At 41.0% G+C, this 15,200-nt stretch overlaps 1 protein-coding gene across 20 annotated transcripts in view; it reads right to left on the minus strand.

The window, feature by feature from the left end:
* Nucleotides 1–15,200, minus strand: part of Ppp2r2b (protein phosphatase 2, regulatory subunit B, beta) — a 452,614-nt gene that overhangs the window by 200,636 nt on the left and 236,778 nt on the right. For 2 of the 20 annotated variants that reach the window (XM_039097071.2, XM_039097063.2), the window contains exon 1: nt 2,528–2,564. The exons of the other annotated variants lie outside the window; for them this stretch is intronic. In XM_039097071.2, the coding sequence (XP_038952999.1) occupies nt 2,528–2,549 (22 nt within the window). In that variant the 5' untranslated portion in view covers nt 2,550–2,564. Of the gene's footprint in view, nt 1–2,527; nt 2,565–15,200 lie in introns of those variants that run through there. 20 annotated transcript variants of the gene reach the window in all.

Consider the following 15,200-nt stretch of genomic DNA (forward strand, 5'->3'; position numbering starts at 1 on the left):
AGCCTTACTTCTCCCATCTACAAAATGGAGCAATGAGATATTTATCATCATCATCATCATCATCATCATCATCATCATCATCATCATCATCGGTAAATAGCTATCACTTACCGAGAACTTAATGTATGCCTGACACTTTTAGACAACTCAAAATGTTTTACTTAATCCTCGGTATATGCTATTTTTAAAGAGAGAAACAAAACCCTAGAGACTGTCAATGACACTACTAGTACTGTCACCCAGGTTCACTGTTCTCCTGTCCTCTGTGCTCAACTCCCACCCTGATGCACTGACAGTCTCAGTTGCACCCAAGAACCCACCAGCGCTGGGACTCAAACCCCAATCTCAACCCAGTGAGATTGTTAAGGAAGACAAAAATCAGATGACATTCAGAAGCTATACATCCTATACATCCCTGAGAAAGCTTAAACTGCACATAGGACAAAGACTGCGGGTATTCTAAAGTGATTGCTATCCTGGTCACTAAACCCTTAAGCCTGGAATGAAATCTGTCAAACTGAATAATTGGAATGTTTTTTCAATGACCTATCAGACAAAGCTACAGGAGGAAAAGCAGAGTATTCTGTGGTTTCAACACCATGATCAGTTCTCGAGGAAAAAGAAGGGTGGAGATGATCAGAGCAGCCTAGTTGCAGGCTGGGGACGAGTCTTCACATACAGCATCTTGCTGTGACAGTGTGTACTGTCTTCACAATAAGGCCGTTGGGTTCCAAGGTGGTAGCACTAACCACAGCAGTTCTACTTGCTAAAGTGGCATAGGGTCAGGTTTTATGTAGTGGTAAGAGATTAACTTTATTGCCAGGGAAAAGATTTAATTGCAGAGGGTGATTAGCCAAATGCTTAGATCAATAGAATGGAGGTCAAACTGGGCTCAGAAATGTGCAGAGCTCTTATTACATGGAAAGTTGAAGACTACAGAATCTTTTAGGGGCTCTGCGTCATTTGAGCATGAAGTCAGCTGTGTGAGCACTCTTTACTTCAACCAGCAAATCCTGGCTTGCTAACTCTGGGAACTCCACCCGCTACTCTTGGAACTGGAGAAAGCCAATAAAATAGCTGGGGTTGTTTAACTTAAATGGCATTTTGTTTTAAAGCTGGAAAATAATCCCACATGGTCTAACTTGCTATTCTCTAACCATGACAACAAAAATAAGTGATTTTGAGAGTGGGAATTTTCATTTGCCATTTATCTGAGGAGATATTTAGACATCACTAAAGAGACTTTGGGTTGTTCCCACCAAAGCTCCCTTTCTTTTACTTCTTCCTTGGGAATCAGTTTTGGGGAGGAATTTGCTGATATGGAACATGGAGGGTACAAATTGCACCTTGGGAGAAAAATAGACTGGCTTGCTAGTGCAATATTATTGAGGTGACACCTTTTAGCTCCTCAGACACCTCAGCAAGTTGATGCCGTAACTGTTCAGGGGATGTAACTCAAGAGTTGTGTTTGCCAGCTGAGTCAGACTGGGACCTTAAAGTATGTCACCCCAGGCTAGCCTTGAGTTGACCACTTTTCTGCCTCAGTCTCCTGAGTTCAGGGACGATAGAGCGCCTGAGTCATCATACCCAGCTAAAGATCTGCTTCTTTTAAAGAAAGTCAAGTTGTACGTGACACAGTTACTGTCCTCTAGTGAGTTTGGGGCGTGTCATGCTGCCAGAACACCAAACACAATGTGTGTTTCTCTTTTTGTGTTTACAAGCCACTAGGGATAACAGATTCACCCAGTTATCAGCAGTTCAGTTTGTGAGTTCCTAATTCTTGATATTTATCTCTCAGATCCCAAATATAATATAAAGACCCAGAAGAAATCTACCACTATTATAGCTGCAAGGTCCAAATGTTTGAGAATTCTCTGAAAGGGTTGGAGTGATATTTCCTTCATCTTAACAAGACACATGTTAATTTAGGAGGATAATACATATAAATATATATTTAAACTATTCAGAAGAAGGGAAGTGATGTTTGTTTTTGATATATGTGTGTTCGTTCACATGCACTCATCCAATGGGATAGGGTACAGAATTGTTTTCAGTTTCAGTAACCCTCACCAAGTTATTTTAATAAACTATGCATCTCAGGATGACAATGGAAATATGTTTTTCCCATAGACATTTGGTGTTTTCTATATGGAGTTGCTATTAATTTTTAGGTTCTCAGGAAGGACATGTATGCTTCCAGGAAGTGGCTAACATGCATGTGTTAAGCACCTACTGCTACTTACATAATGCACTACGTCTTTTGCTTTATACTATTATAATTCAGACTGGCCTCTAAGGCCTCTAAGTCTCAACAGTGATGGAGGCTGGTAGCCACCATCATCTTCAGCCTAGAGCTTTTCCAAAATTGTAAAATAGATCAACAGAGTCAGAACAGAAAGAACTCTGGAACAAGAATCAATGCATTTTAGCTCCAGCTTAATGGGTACTCACTGGAATCGTGTGGGCAAGTAGAGTCATCACTAACCTTCCTCATGCTCAGCTGACACATGGAGAAACCATTAGGTACCTTGGAGACTGCAGAAGGTCATGTTATCCAAAGGAATGAAGCCACCTTGGAGATTCAGAATGAGTGTGCAGAAGTCTGTTTATCCTCTGCCACCTCCATGTCCCTTACAATCCCTCTTCTAGATGCTTTGCTTTATTAATTCGAGGGTGGACCCCAGGTCAGCAGCATCTGGAACACCTGGGAGCCTGAAGAACTGCCGAATCTCACTCTTCACCCAGACTCCTGAATCAGGATTCACACTGTAACAGGAACCTCAGATGACCCATGCATGCATTAAAGATTAAGAGTTGCTTCTCTTCAAGTCCCCCTTAACTTTTCATTCAGCAATTCTACTCCAGTAATTCAGAGAATTTCACACTCATAGAACACCTGCTTTTGGACACTGCCCAGGCTTGCTTTGCAATGGGTTTGTGACTCAGGTGCCATTGTCATGTTATGCATAGTCAGGTGAAGCTAATCATCTTTAGAAAGCAGAAAGTTTCATTTCCCTTTTCCTCTCTTTCCAGTCTGATCACAAAGTTTGGCAGTACTGCTATCCAGAGGTGGGCTTACTTCACAAGAAGCACATGTCTCCTGTTAAAAGCTGATGTGCAAAGTTTGCTACCTGTGCCAGGCATAGAAAGAAGCACCTCCCAGAAAGTATACTCCATTGATAGTTTCATTTTACAAACAAGACATATCAATCTTGGCAAAGTAACTTGTCTTAGCTCCAAGCTAGAATGTAACAGAGATGGGACCTGAACCCAGATTAACCTTTTACTAGAATTTATGTCACTGGGGATATTCTCTCCCTGGCTACTTGTTTAAAAGCCCCACGGTTCCTTTTTCTAGGGATTTCCATGCTATCTTTGTGCTTTTATGCATTCTTGGTATTCTTACCCCACCATACCATGTTTCCTATTTGTCCTGTCTGATGGAGTGTCTATTTCTATTCAAATTGAAGTTCAATGAAGATTGAAGCTACTTATTATACCAGTAACATTTGCAAAGCTCAATGGTCATATATGCTTAGTGGTTGACATGATAGCATAGATCATGTTTATTCACACAGATCAAACTCTATTAGAGAATTCTATCAGAAGAACATTCCTGAAAAATCACCTTACCATCATTAGCCTGATCCCTTATTTCACTACTTTCGTGGTATGGAAAGTGCTGTTCTCAAATGCTCACACTTAGAAGAGTTACCACAGTCCCTCTCCACTAACAAGTAAGAAAGAGTGTAATAAAGAAGAAGGGATCAGTGATTCTGACTATCCAATAGTATGGCCATCCTCAAACTTGACCCTGATCTCAAGTTAAAAGACCATTTCTACCCGGGAGATATCTGTTATGCTGTGTCTACTTTGCCAGTCTTGGTCTTCATGATTCACAGTGACAGCTTCTCCTTGCTGTCAGGGGACAGAGTCCAATCAGAGCTTTATTTCTTCCTTGAAATAAAATAGAACCGACTGGCCAAGGTACCTCCAGGGACCGATGCTATGGGGCTTTAAATTACTCAGTAACTCTTCAAGTCAATCCCACTTCCATGTTGGAGCTTGCAATCCACATTTATCTCCATTGGGCAGACCATCTGCAGGGTTCTAGTACCATTCTTATTATTACCTTGTAAATGCAAAATCCTTGAGGCAGAAATGCCAGCTGCTAACAAGAGAGTATGTATAAACGCCCACTTCTTCAGTGATGTATGCCTTCAAGTCCATAGTCCCCAAGAAACACACACACACACACACACACATACACACACACACACACACACAGACACACACACACAGACACACACACACACACAATGTCCAGAAACTGTGTATTATATGAGTCTAAAATCAAGGCATTGAAAAGCAGCTCTCTTTGGAGAACCTACTGACCAGTTTGGAAAGCTGGGACAAAGAAGAACCAGAGCAGTCTTAGCTACTGTTTGCAAACATACTCCCCAATCTATCAGGGGTTGAATGACAATAGGTATTATATATGTTTATATATATGCATATATATAATACATATTGTCATATGTATTTCTATATGTATTAATATATACATTGCATTATAAGATAAATGTCATATATATGCTTTCATAATACACACACACACACATATATATATATAGACAGAGACAGAGACAGAGAGATAGACAGAGAGAGAGAGAGAGAGAGAGAGAGAGAGAGAGAGAGAGAGAGAGAGGAGGCACTAGAGTCTACTTCTTCAGGATTCCAGTGTATACAAAACACCAGCTGAAATATCCAGCCTTATGGACTGAAAAAGTACTGGATTCTTGGACTTTCGGTTGGTAGGTAGCCATTGTTGGGCTAACTGAACCACAGCCTATAAACCACCCTAATAAATCTTTCTCTATATATATAGATTCATTCTGTACACTCTGTTCCTTTAGAGAATCCTGACTAATGCAGGTATGTATTTTTGAATGTATGTATGTAGCAAGTAACAAGTATACCCTCCCCCCCCCCACAAAGTGCTTTTCTCTACATAAGAGGAATCAATATTTAGAGATAAGCTTTGCAATAAGAAGGTGGGTGGAATAAATCCTGAGCAATGGCGCCTGCCTCAAGTCCTTGGTGAGCTTAAACAGGCATATGGAGAGACAGTTTGTAAAACTTCTTAGCATCCATAAAGCATGCCCTTTAAAAACTCCATCTTCTCGTTCAGAATGAAAACTTCACATTTTCCATTGCTCTGCTCTGCTGCTATTTTAATCATTAGAAAATTTGCCGCCTGGTTGCTTTTGACTCCCAAATAGCTGAATAATCAAAAGACCTGGGGACTTCCCTGAACAACAGGAAGAGGAACTGGTAGGGATTTAGGGAAGGATGACAGGCAGCACGAGAAGTGGAACCCAAGAATAGATGGAGATAGAATTGAAAAGAGCATGAGGGGAGGCTTCCTGGCGTAGTTACAGCACTGTAGAACAGGGTAGAGTTCAGGGCACACCCAATATTCTAAGAGGGAGGGGCAAGGGGGCAACTATAAAATATAGCTCTAGTTGCTAAAGGTGGACCCCCTCTCTGTGCCTCATTTTCCTCATCCACATAATGGGTTGTGAAATGAAATTCCACAAAAAAAGAACTGTACCTGTCAAAGATTCTACAGGGCTGACTGGCTAATTAGAACTTCGATGATTATGAAGAGTTGAAATGTTGTAGTTCTAGGGAGAAATTATCTTGGCTTATTTTTAGCCATCCAGTGCTAACCTCTGTATCTGATATAACATCCCTGCTAGTCTCTGGAGAAATACTTTGTAATATACGAAGAGATAGCAAGTTTCCATGAACCCAAAGGCTACAGATGCCACCAGAGAGCTCTCTACTCTGCTATAATGTGCCTCGCTGAGATTTCTACTAATGTATTCGAAAAGAGCCTTGATTCATGATTTGTGATCTTTTTACAGTCTATTACCCTAAAACTTCACAAAACTACCCACAGATTGGAACACAATATGTGGGGTAACCTAAATCCCTCAAATTTGGCTCCAGAATGAAATGTCTTTTGGTGCCTTCATGAAGAGAGCTGTGTTTTTGTGTTCAGAAGGGCCCCCAGAGGATCACAGAAATGAAGTGGATATTGTAGGTAGAGCATTTAGTGTAGTGTCAAAGACAAGGTCTATATTGTAAGTGACCCAGTGTGGTTAACGTACCCCTCCCTCCTCCAGAAAATATGAACAGAGAGAGAAATAGATTTTTAAGACTCCAGAACTCCACATTAATCATTCATTTTTTAAAATTAATTTTATTTATTTTACTTCCTGGGCAAAGTTTTCCAGTTTGCCAGTTTCTACAAAATGCTTCTGTATTTCTCTGTTACTTCTCTTCATAGAATCCCAGGGTCATGAGAATACAGAAGTCACTTATATTAGTTAATCCTTGTTGTGGTTTGCCCTGGAGTTATCTGTATTTTGATGCTAATTCCACTGCGCTAAGGACAGCTGTCTAGTTACATACTCAGGACTCAGGTGACTTTACCAGAACCTTCTCCCCATTGAATTTGTAAAATACAGATGAGGGGAAGGTACAGGGTAGAAGGAGGCCTGTCCTTGGAGGAGAAGGAAGGATGGGTGGGAGAGAAGTTTGAAGGAAGAAGAGGAATGGAAAGAAGGAAGAGATAGGAGGGAGAGAGAGAGAGAAGCCATGGCAGGTGACGTTAAGATTCCACTCTGTGTATTTACAGGTTGTTATTAATGTTCTTAAGGGATGGATGGCACTGGGCTATATATATATATAGGTGGGAAATTATATCTTACCAATTGGGTCAAAGATTATTTTGTTGTGTGTTCTTTCATGTGTAGATTTAAGTGTAATGGAGTGTGGGGTGGCTGGTCTGGGCTGCCACGAAATTGGAATATGTGCTTCTGGCAAGATATCCAGCAGATATCTTGGGGCACTGGGGTGCAGGACCTAGCGGGGTAAAAGACAACATTACATTTTTTATTTTTTATATTTTTACAACAATATATCCTGTGGAACGAGAATCCCTTCCATAACAGCTGGACAGATGTGTAGCCTGGCTTGTCCTCATTGCCTGCCATCAGGGCCTGGTGCCTACAAGCGGGCCCCCTCTCCTTCTGTAACATTTAGCCAAGTGTTGAAGCTCATAGCATACCAAGCATTCTGCTCTGGGAATATTAACCCCCTGACCCTGATTAGATCTCCTGGCATTAACTAGAGCATCCATGTTCCTTACTCACAATCACATCCATCTTGTGTGTCTTTCCACTGTGTGCTTTTTTATGGCTGAAATGTTATTGTCAAGTTTATAGCTATTTCTCAGACCTTACACAATATCTGAACATCTGTACCTTCTTGGTAAGCATCAGAATGAATCATTTCACAGACCTAGAGAAGCTTATAGAATATTTACAAAGGGTAGTGAATACCTCCAGGAGCCCGGGCAGGTCAAATAAATATGGGTGTGATTTTAGCTAACTGAGGAGTGAATGTTATATGTAAAGGCATTTCTCCCTGATTTTGGAAGAATCGTTGTCTGAATAAACCCTGCTGGAAGCTTCTAGAGTTTATTGGTCCTGTAGATGCCCTGGAATCCACCCATGATGGAGGATGGTATCCTCTACTGCATCCTACAGATGGTAACTCATCCTGTACTGGCTGGTTTTGTGTGTCAACTTGACACAAGCTAGAGTTATCACAGAGAAAGGAGCCTCCCTTGAGGAAATGCATCCATGAGATCCAGCTGTATGGCATTTTCTCAGTTAGTGATCGAAGGTGGGAGAGCCCATTGTGGGTAGTGCCATCCTAAGGTTGGTAGTCTTAGGTTCTCCAAGAAAGCAATCTGAGCAAGCTAGGTATGTAACATCCCTCCATGGCCTCTACATCAGCACCTGCTTCTTGACCTGCTTGAGTTCCAGTCCTGACTTCCTTTAGTGATGAACAGCAATGTGGAAGTGTGAGCTGAATAAACCCTTTCCTCCTCAATTCCCTTCTTGGTCATGATGTTTCTGCAGGAATACAAACCCTAGGACATATCCTAGGGCTCAAAGCATTGTCCAGGATGGGAGGACGAAACTTTTAAAACTCTTAATCATTTAAATATTCATTACCTTGAGCCAAAGTTGCTTCATTGCAATTCTTACCCAACTGGTCAGTTCTTAGTTGTTCCCTTTGAGACTGGCAAAACAAGCTGAGTTATTTTCTTTGTGATTTACCCATAAATGAGAATATCAACCTGTTCCCCAACTCTGCTAGATTCTCTGCACATTAGACGTCTTTCTGCTTTTCCTTTCATCAGCATAACAGAATGCCACAACTGTGATACACCTCACTGGCCCAGGACTCCTTTCTAAAGCACATAGAAGATGTGCTCTACTATCAATGATAGGATCTTTTAGGAAAACATCCAAATGGATAGTAGGAGTGACTTTTGGTACATCTCCTATAGCAGATAGTTTATGGACCATGTAAAATCACTGAAGAATAAAGAAAAACATCTTTAATAGAAAACACTAACAGGGCCAACACAGAATGATGCATGCAACATCATTCCAACTTAAAAACAAAACATTAAAATGAAGTTGAACTAGGTGAAAAGTCAGAAAAAAAGCCTATATTGACCAAAAATTATTTCTCCAAACTAGAAATAAGTATAGTTTGTTAAATGGTATTTCTGGAATTAAAATTTAAGACTGCAGGTTTTTTAATACCAAAGAATCATAAATAACTCTGTGCTAGATTCTAGTTGATTTATATACCTGAATCTCTGAACCCAGGGTGGGGGATGGCATCCAGATCCACATGGGTAATGCCCCATCTCTTCCCCCAGGTGTGAATGCATTCTGATTTGATTGGGCCTGAACATACTTTGTAAAAGGCTCTTAGAGACAAAGGCTTTAGAATCAAAATGGCAGTGGGTTGCCATCAATGCTGCCAAATAGATCCCCTTTCCTGGCAGCCTCCTTGTTCTTCTGACTCCTGGAATTAACGGAGACCCTAGGGGCTCCTCCTGAGGAGTACTCCCTCTTTGCTGCTCTTAGGGGATATACCCTTCCTGTGCAGATGCATGTGACTTTAAGACCCCAGGGAAGGATTGGCATTGATCCCCATGCAATTCAAGTTATTGGATCTGGCCCATCCATCTAGACTGTCACGATTTTGCTGTTCTGGCTCCCCCTCCCATCTGTGAGTCATCCCAAAACTCAATTGAAATGACATTAAAGACATTTAAACAATCTTCCCTTCCCCTTAGATAAAGACTGCCAATGTCTTTTTTCTTCTTCTTCTTTCTTCTGATAATTAACCTGAACCTAAGGCCTAGGTATTTACTATCCAGGGATAAGAAGCTTTGTCCCTTCTTTTTGAAACTTATTTGAAAAATAAGTGGATGATATACTTAATATTTTTATATTATATGTGACATAGCAACTGCATCTGTTGGCGTTATACAGTATGAAATGGTCAAGTCAAACTATTTAATGTACCTACTCCTGCAGATACTTTGTTCTTTTGTTAGATACTGGGGTATAATGTGGAAAGTTTTGCTGTGTTTTGACATAAAGATTCTCATCACTAAGAAGTGAAAAAAGCCATAAAGTGTAAAGTGAAAAGCTCTCTGTCTTTGAGCTTATTTCCCAAGGCAATAACTCTTTGTAGGTATAGCCCATACTCTGTGCCTGCTAAACTCAGTTTCAGTTTGACCAACCAGCAGACATTTCAGTCACTCACTTTATAAGACTAATAATTCCCTTGAAGCCACTTCCCAAGGATCTGTTGAGATAATAACATTTATTTTCACAAAATGTCACCTGAAGTGGTCAGTTCTTCACCGTGGCAATCAGAATACCCTGTAACGTTTCTGTTTCTCCAGCGACTTCCTGATGGTTCTGTGAGGCCTGGAACATGGTAGTTGCCCAGTTCTGGAGTGTATTAGAGTCATTTGGGAAATTTGTAAACATAGAGCTTCTTAGAACATCTCCTGGTGCACAAGGCTTAAACAATCTTTTTCTTTTTGTTTTGTTTTGCTTGGGATTTTTGTTTGTTTGTTTTATTTTTGTTTTTTGAGACAAGGTTTCTCTGTGTAGCCTTGGCTGTCCTGGAACTCACTTTATAGACCAGGTTAACCTCAAACTCAGAAATCCATCTGCCTCTGTCTCCTGAGTGCTTGCACTAAAGGCAAGCACCACCACTGCCTGGTTTAGCGTAAACAAGTACTCTAGATCAATGGTTCTCACCTTCCTAATGCTGCAACAGTTTAATACAGTTCTTCATGTTGTGGTGACCCCTAATTATGAATCATAATGTAAATATCTGGTATCCAGGATATTTGACCCAAAGGGATTGTGACCCACAGGTTGAGAATCACTGATCTAAATGATGCCAATGCTTTGTGAGGCCAGGCCTTCTCACATCAGGATTAAGAACCTGATGCCATCGGCTGGGTAATTTCAGTACCTTCTTCTCCACTACAAGATATTTATCTTTCAGTCACAGCCGCTTTCCAATTGAAAAGCCTCCATAATGTTTTCTGTATTGAAATTCTGCAGCTCTGTTTGTTTTTTCCTTTTTGTATCTTCTCATACACCAACTCATCATGAACCTAGAACTTTCCGTTGTGAAGAGGGTTCAAATTTGGCACAGCTCTGGAGTGCACTCATCTCCTACTTCTTGTGTCTGTGCCCTCACTTTTCTCATTCTTTATTTCCATCTGTGCCCCTTCTTGCTGGCACTCCCTGGATCTGCCTATCTGTGTCTGCATCTTCCTGGTTCATAACAGATGGACCTCCTCTCTGAAAGCCTTTGTGAATCCCATCTATCTCCAAGTACTTCTCCATAAACCTCTTTCTTCAAAACCTCCACCCCATTCTGCAGATTTATGGAACTCACTTCTTTTGACAAGATAATATCTGGTAGACTAATAATTTCACAAATATGGGTTCAATTAATAAATGAAATCATAAATAAGCAATCAAACATGGAAGGGAAAAAATCGACAGTTTCCCAAGAAAATACTCCAGGCATCTCAGCCCGGTGAGCACACATCCTGCTTGGGAGACTCCCTTTGTTACACCTGTATCTCTCTTCTGTGAAGGAATGTAATCAACCACTTTTGCTAGGAATACAAATGACATCACTATACTTCTATTTTTCCCTCATGGCAATAGGAGTTCTATATTGGGAGCATAGATGTGATCCTAGAAGACTGTAAAAAAAAATCCCTAGAAATCCCAAATGGGATGACAGGAGCTGTACATACCCTTCAGAACCCAACAACCAGCAACATGTGGCATAAAACAGCACAGGGCTTCTCCTTGCTCTTAGACTGTTCTGCCCTGGCCCAGTACTGCTTCTCTCTGTTTCTTATCTGTTACCATGTTCCAACCTGCTGGTGCTGCCTCTTTGTCTCCAACATGAGGGATACTTTCTTACTTTATGACTGATTCATGCCTATCAAGGCTTCTTTCTCCCAAGTCATGGCTTAAATATTCTCTCTCTAGGACAACCTTACCGGGTCCCACAAGTACTATATCTGTCCCAGTACAGCCCTATAGAAAGAGTTCATCATGCTTGTAGTCTATCTATTCCTTTTGTAGTCCTTGATCATTGGTCTGGTTTGATTGTCCATTGGATATTAAACTTTCTGAGGACAAAGAACAGAGCATCTGCATCTCTCAGTGCTATGTCTGCTGTGTAACAGCACTTGCTGGCTGAAGGAAAAACACGATGTTCAAGAACATTCATGAGTACTTTAACAACAAGAAAAACACAGAAAGGCTGGGGAAAAGTTGTCGTGGATAAATTATAGTAGTCTGTTAGCACGAGAACCTGAGTTCAGATCCCCAGCACTTATGTCAAAAGCTGACTATGTACACCTTCTAATCCCAGTGCTGGGGTCGGCGGTAGAGACAGGAAGATTGAGTGTGGCTTGTAGTTTAGTTATAAAAAAAAGGTGAGCTACTGGTTCAGTGTCTCAAAGAAATAAGGTAGAGGGCATAGAAGATAAGACTCAATGTCTTCCTCTAACCATTGCATGAATATATGCACACACACTCACTCACATACATGCTCACACAAACATATGCACATACTCATGCAAACACACACACACACACACACACACACACACACACAGCACCCCTACTCACAAACAAGCACACACTATACACATATACTGCAATACACTACATACAAATACACAGACACCACACACAGACAGAGCATAAGAAAATTATGGTGCTTTCTGCTGTCTGACCCTCAATGCCTTTTTCCCTCACTTGCTGATCAGCATCCAAATTTTCATGGTAAAGTGACCAAGATTTATAAACTACTAAGTACTTTTATTTTTTTTAAATCTATCTAGAACATCATTCCATTATTAAAAAAAACTCACTTAAAAAAAAGCATGCTTCCATGTTCAAGTAGTGTTCCCATTCATCTTGGGTTACTTATTTTCTTAGTGACCCAATAAACTAGCTCCTATGATTGCTACTTTACAGATAAGCAACCTGAGATTCAGGGAGAGGAATCTTGATGAAGCAATGGAACCAGATGCCTGGATCAAATCACAGCAAGAATGTGGCATTATTTAACAGGCAGCCAAAGGCAAGGATACTGGCCTGAACCTAGAAGATGTGAATTTTAGTCTATTTTCTGCCACTAATTCCTGGGGTGACCTTGACCTGCTGACTCAAACTGAGTTTTGATTCTGTCTATACAGAGATAGCATCTGAAGATTGACTGAGACCAGGCCTTCAAAAGTTTCTGGATAGGAATAAAGAGGAAGATGCCGATGCTACCAAGATGATTATCCCACCTCAAACCCGCCCCTCAACAACCAACAGATGGCCTTCTCCTCTGAGAATGTAGCACCCCTCCCAAGGTCAGCTCTGCCTACAAATCAGTGTTGGCTTTCTTCTCCAGCACAGAATCTCCAGCTGGAAATCAGCTCCAATTCTTCCTCTGCTTGGGCCTTACTCTAAATAATATATTTTGAAAACGAACTATTTTTGGGGCCAGGAAATCTGTAGATCCGAGCTGAGTCATCGCTTTTGCCCCCAGCCTGCTGCTCTCCCTGTCTCCATTTTGTCAGGCAGAGAGTTTATCTCTTCTAAACCCTTTCTCAGTGGGCTGCACAGAGGGCTCCTCTTGTCACAACAGATTCTTTGCAAAAGATTACAAACCTAAGGGTGAGCAGACTCACGAGACATAAATAAATCTACACCCACACACATGGGGGTGGGATGGAGGGAAGGAGAGGAAGCAGGTGGGGGTGGGGGAGGGGAAGGGCGGGCAGAAAAGTAAAGGAGAAACTGTCACTTGTGTCTCTGGATGCAGAAGCTCAAAACCTGACAATTCCTGGTTGTTTCAATGCACACACAGAAAGGATAATACTATAAAATATGTTTTAAAACCTGTTTTCTGGGGCTGGAGAGAATGGCTCAGCAGTTAAGAGCACTGTCTGCTCTTCTAGAAATCCTGAGTTTAATTTCTAGCAACCACTTGATGACTTACAACCATCTATAATGGGTTCTAATGCCCTGTTCATGCTCCCTACTGGATTCCCCCTTGTAACCAAGGTTTTCTTGGATAAATCTATATTGTACTGAGTTTTCTGTCTTTGAGAGAACAATGGAGCTATCCTGAAAGGCTTGCTGGAGAGAACAGGCCACCAGGCCAGGAACAAGAGCATATAGCACAGGGACTTATCTGAGGATAAGAGAGAACTGGCCACTGTCTTCTCAGGAAGAAAATATTTACTCAGAAAAGCTCTCATGCTTAGTGGAATTTTTAAATGCTATGTAATGGAGTTCTAGGAGCACAAACACTATTGCACTAGGAGAAAGCTGGGCCATGCTGATTGTAGACAAGCAGTGTCCTTTCCTCTTCTTTGTGCTACACCTCTGCTGAGCTCAAGAAAGAAATCCACTCACAATGCCACCATCTTCCTGCAGATGTAGCCCAAACCAGCCTTCACCTGTGTGTCCTGTTCTGCTTCCGTCTCCATCTCCCTCACCTAACTACCTGGCTCTTCATCCACCCATAACCAGCCTAGACTCAGCATTCATTCTGAACCCCTCTTAGCTGCACCCCTGCCCTTGACATAGCTCTACTTACACTCTTTACATGAATCTCCCCAGGGGTCCCAGATTCAATTTTTAGATCTCTATTTAGACTATTGCTTTTCTTGATATCCTTTCTCGCACCATGTAGTTACCCTTCCCCCAAAGCTCTCTGACGATTCTTATAGCTCAATCATCAGGTACTCCTCTCTCCCATCAAAATCAGCTAAACTTGTCCCTTCCTCTAGTGTCAGAGTACCATAATGTCCTAGGAAGCTTTGCTGGACCTGCCTTCCTACATGGCCTTGGAGTCTCAAAATGTGGAATAACTTAATGGCACAGACCTGGGTAGAATTCTCTCCATCTCTTATTCCTCCCATCTCTGGATTGGAAGTAAATTCTTTATTAAAATTTATTTTCATTTTATGTATAAGTATTTTGCCTGTGTGCATATATGTGTACTGCATGTGTGCAGTACTCATGGAAAGAAGAGGGCAACAGATACTGAGGCTGGAGTTACAGGTGATTGTTAGATGCTGGGGATGCAACCCAGGTCCTGCAGAAAATCAGTCAATGCTCTTAATGGACTGCACCTTCTCTCTAGACCCAGGGAGATAAATTCTTTATGCTTCAGTGGTCTCTCTTCAATCAATGATACTATGTACCCAATATGGTTAAAATTTGAAATAAATAAGAAAAATTCAAGAGTACCCAATTTCTGGTTAATATGTAGCAATCAAAAGACAAAACAAAACAAAACTAAAAAGTCAACCAACCAAACAACAACAACAACAACAACAACAAAACAAACCAAAACACCAAACCAAACCAACAACCACCAAATCATCTTTATTTAAATGATTTAAATTTCTTCTTGTACTTCACAAATGCATAATATCAATAATGGATTTCAGTTCTCAATTCAATGTAGTTAAAAAAAACTCAGCATACTTACATGCTGGAATGCCCTGGAAATTTATATTATCTGCATTAAATTGCTCCTATTGCCAGGTAAATGACAGGAGAGAACACGTCTTTCTTTTCTCAGGACATTTTGAGTCAGTGGTCCAGGTAAGACGAGAACTTCTAATGTTATTTGTATAAGAAATATTATCTTACACTCTAAAAATTGAGTCCATATAAACAATATAGTATCCC

The sequence above is a fragment of the Rattus norvegicus genome, chromosome 18 (genome assembly GCF_036323735.1).
Source record: "Rattus norvegicus strain BN/NHsdMcwi chromosome 18, GRCr8, whole genome shotgun sequence".
Classification (NCBI taxonomy): domain Eukaryota; kingdom Metazoa; phylum Chordata; class Mammalia; order Rodentia; family Muridae; genus Rattus; species Rattus norvegicus.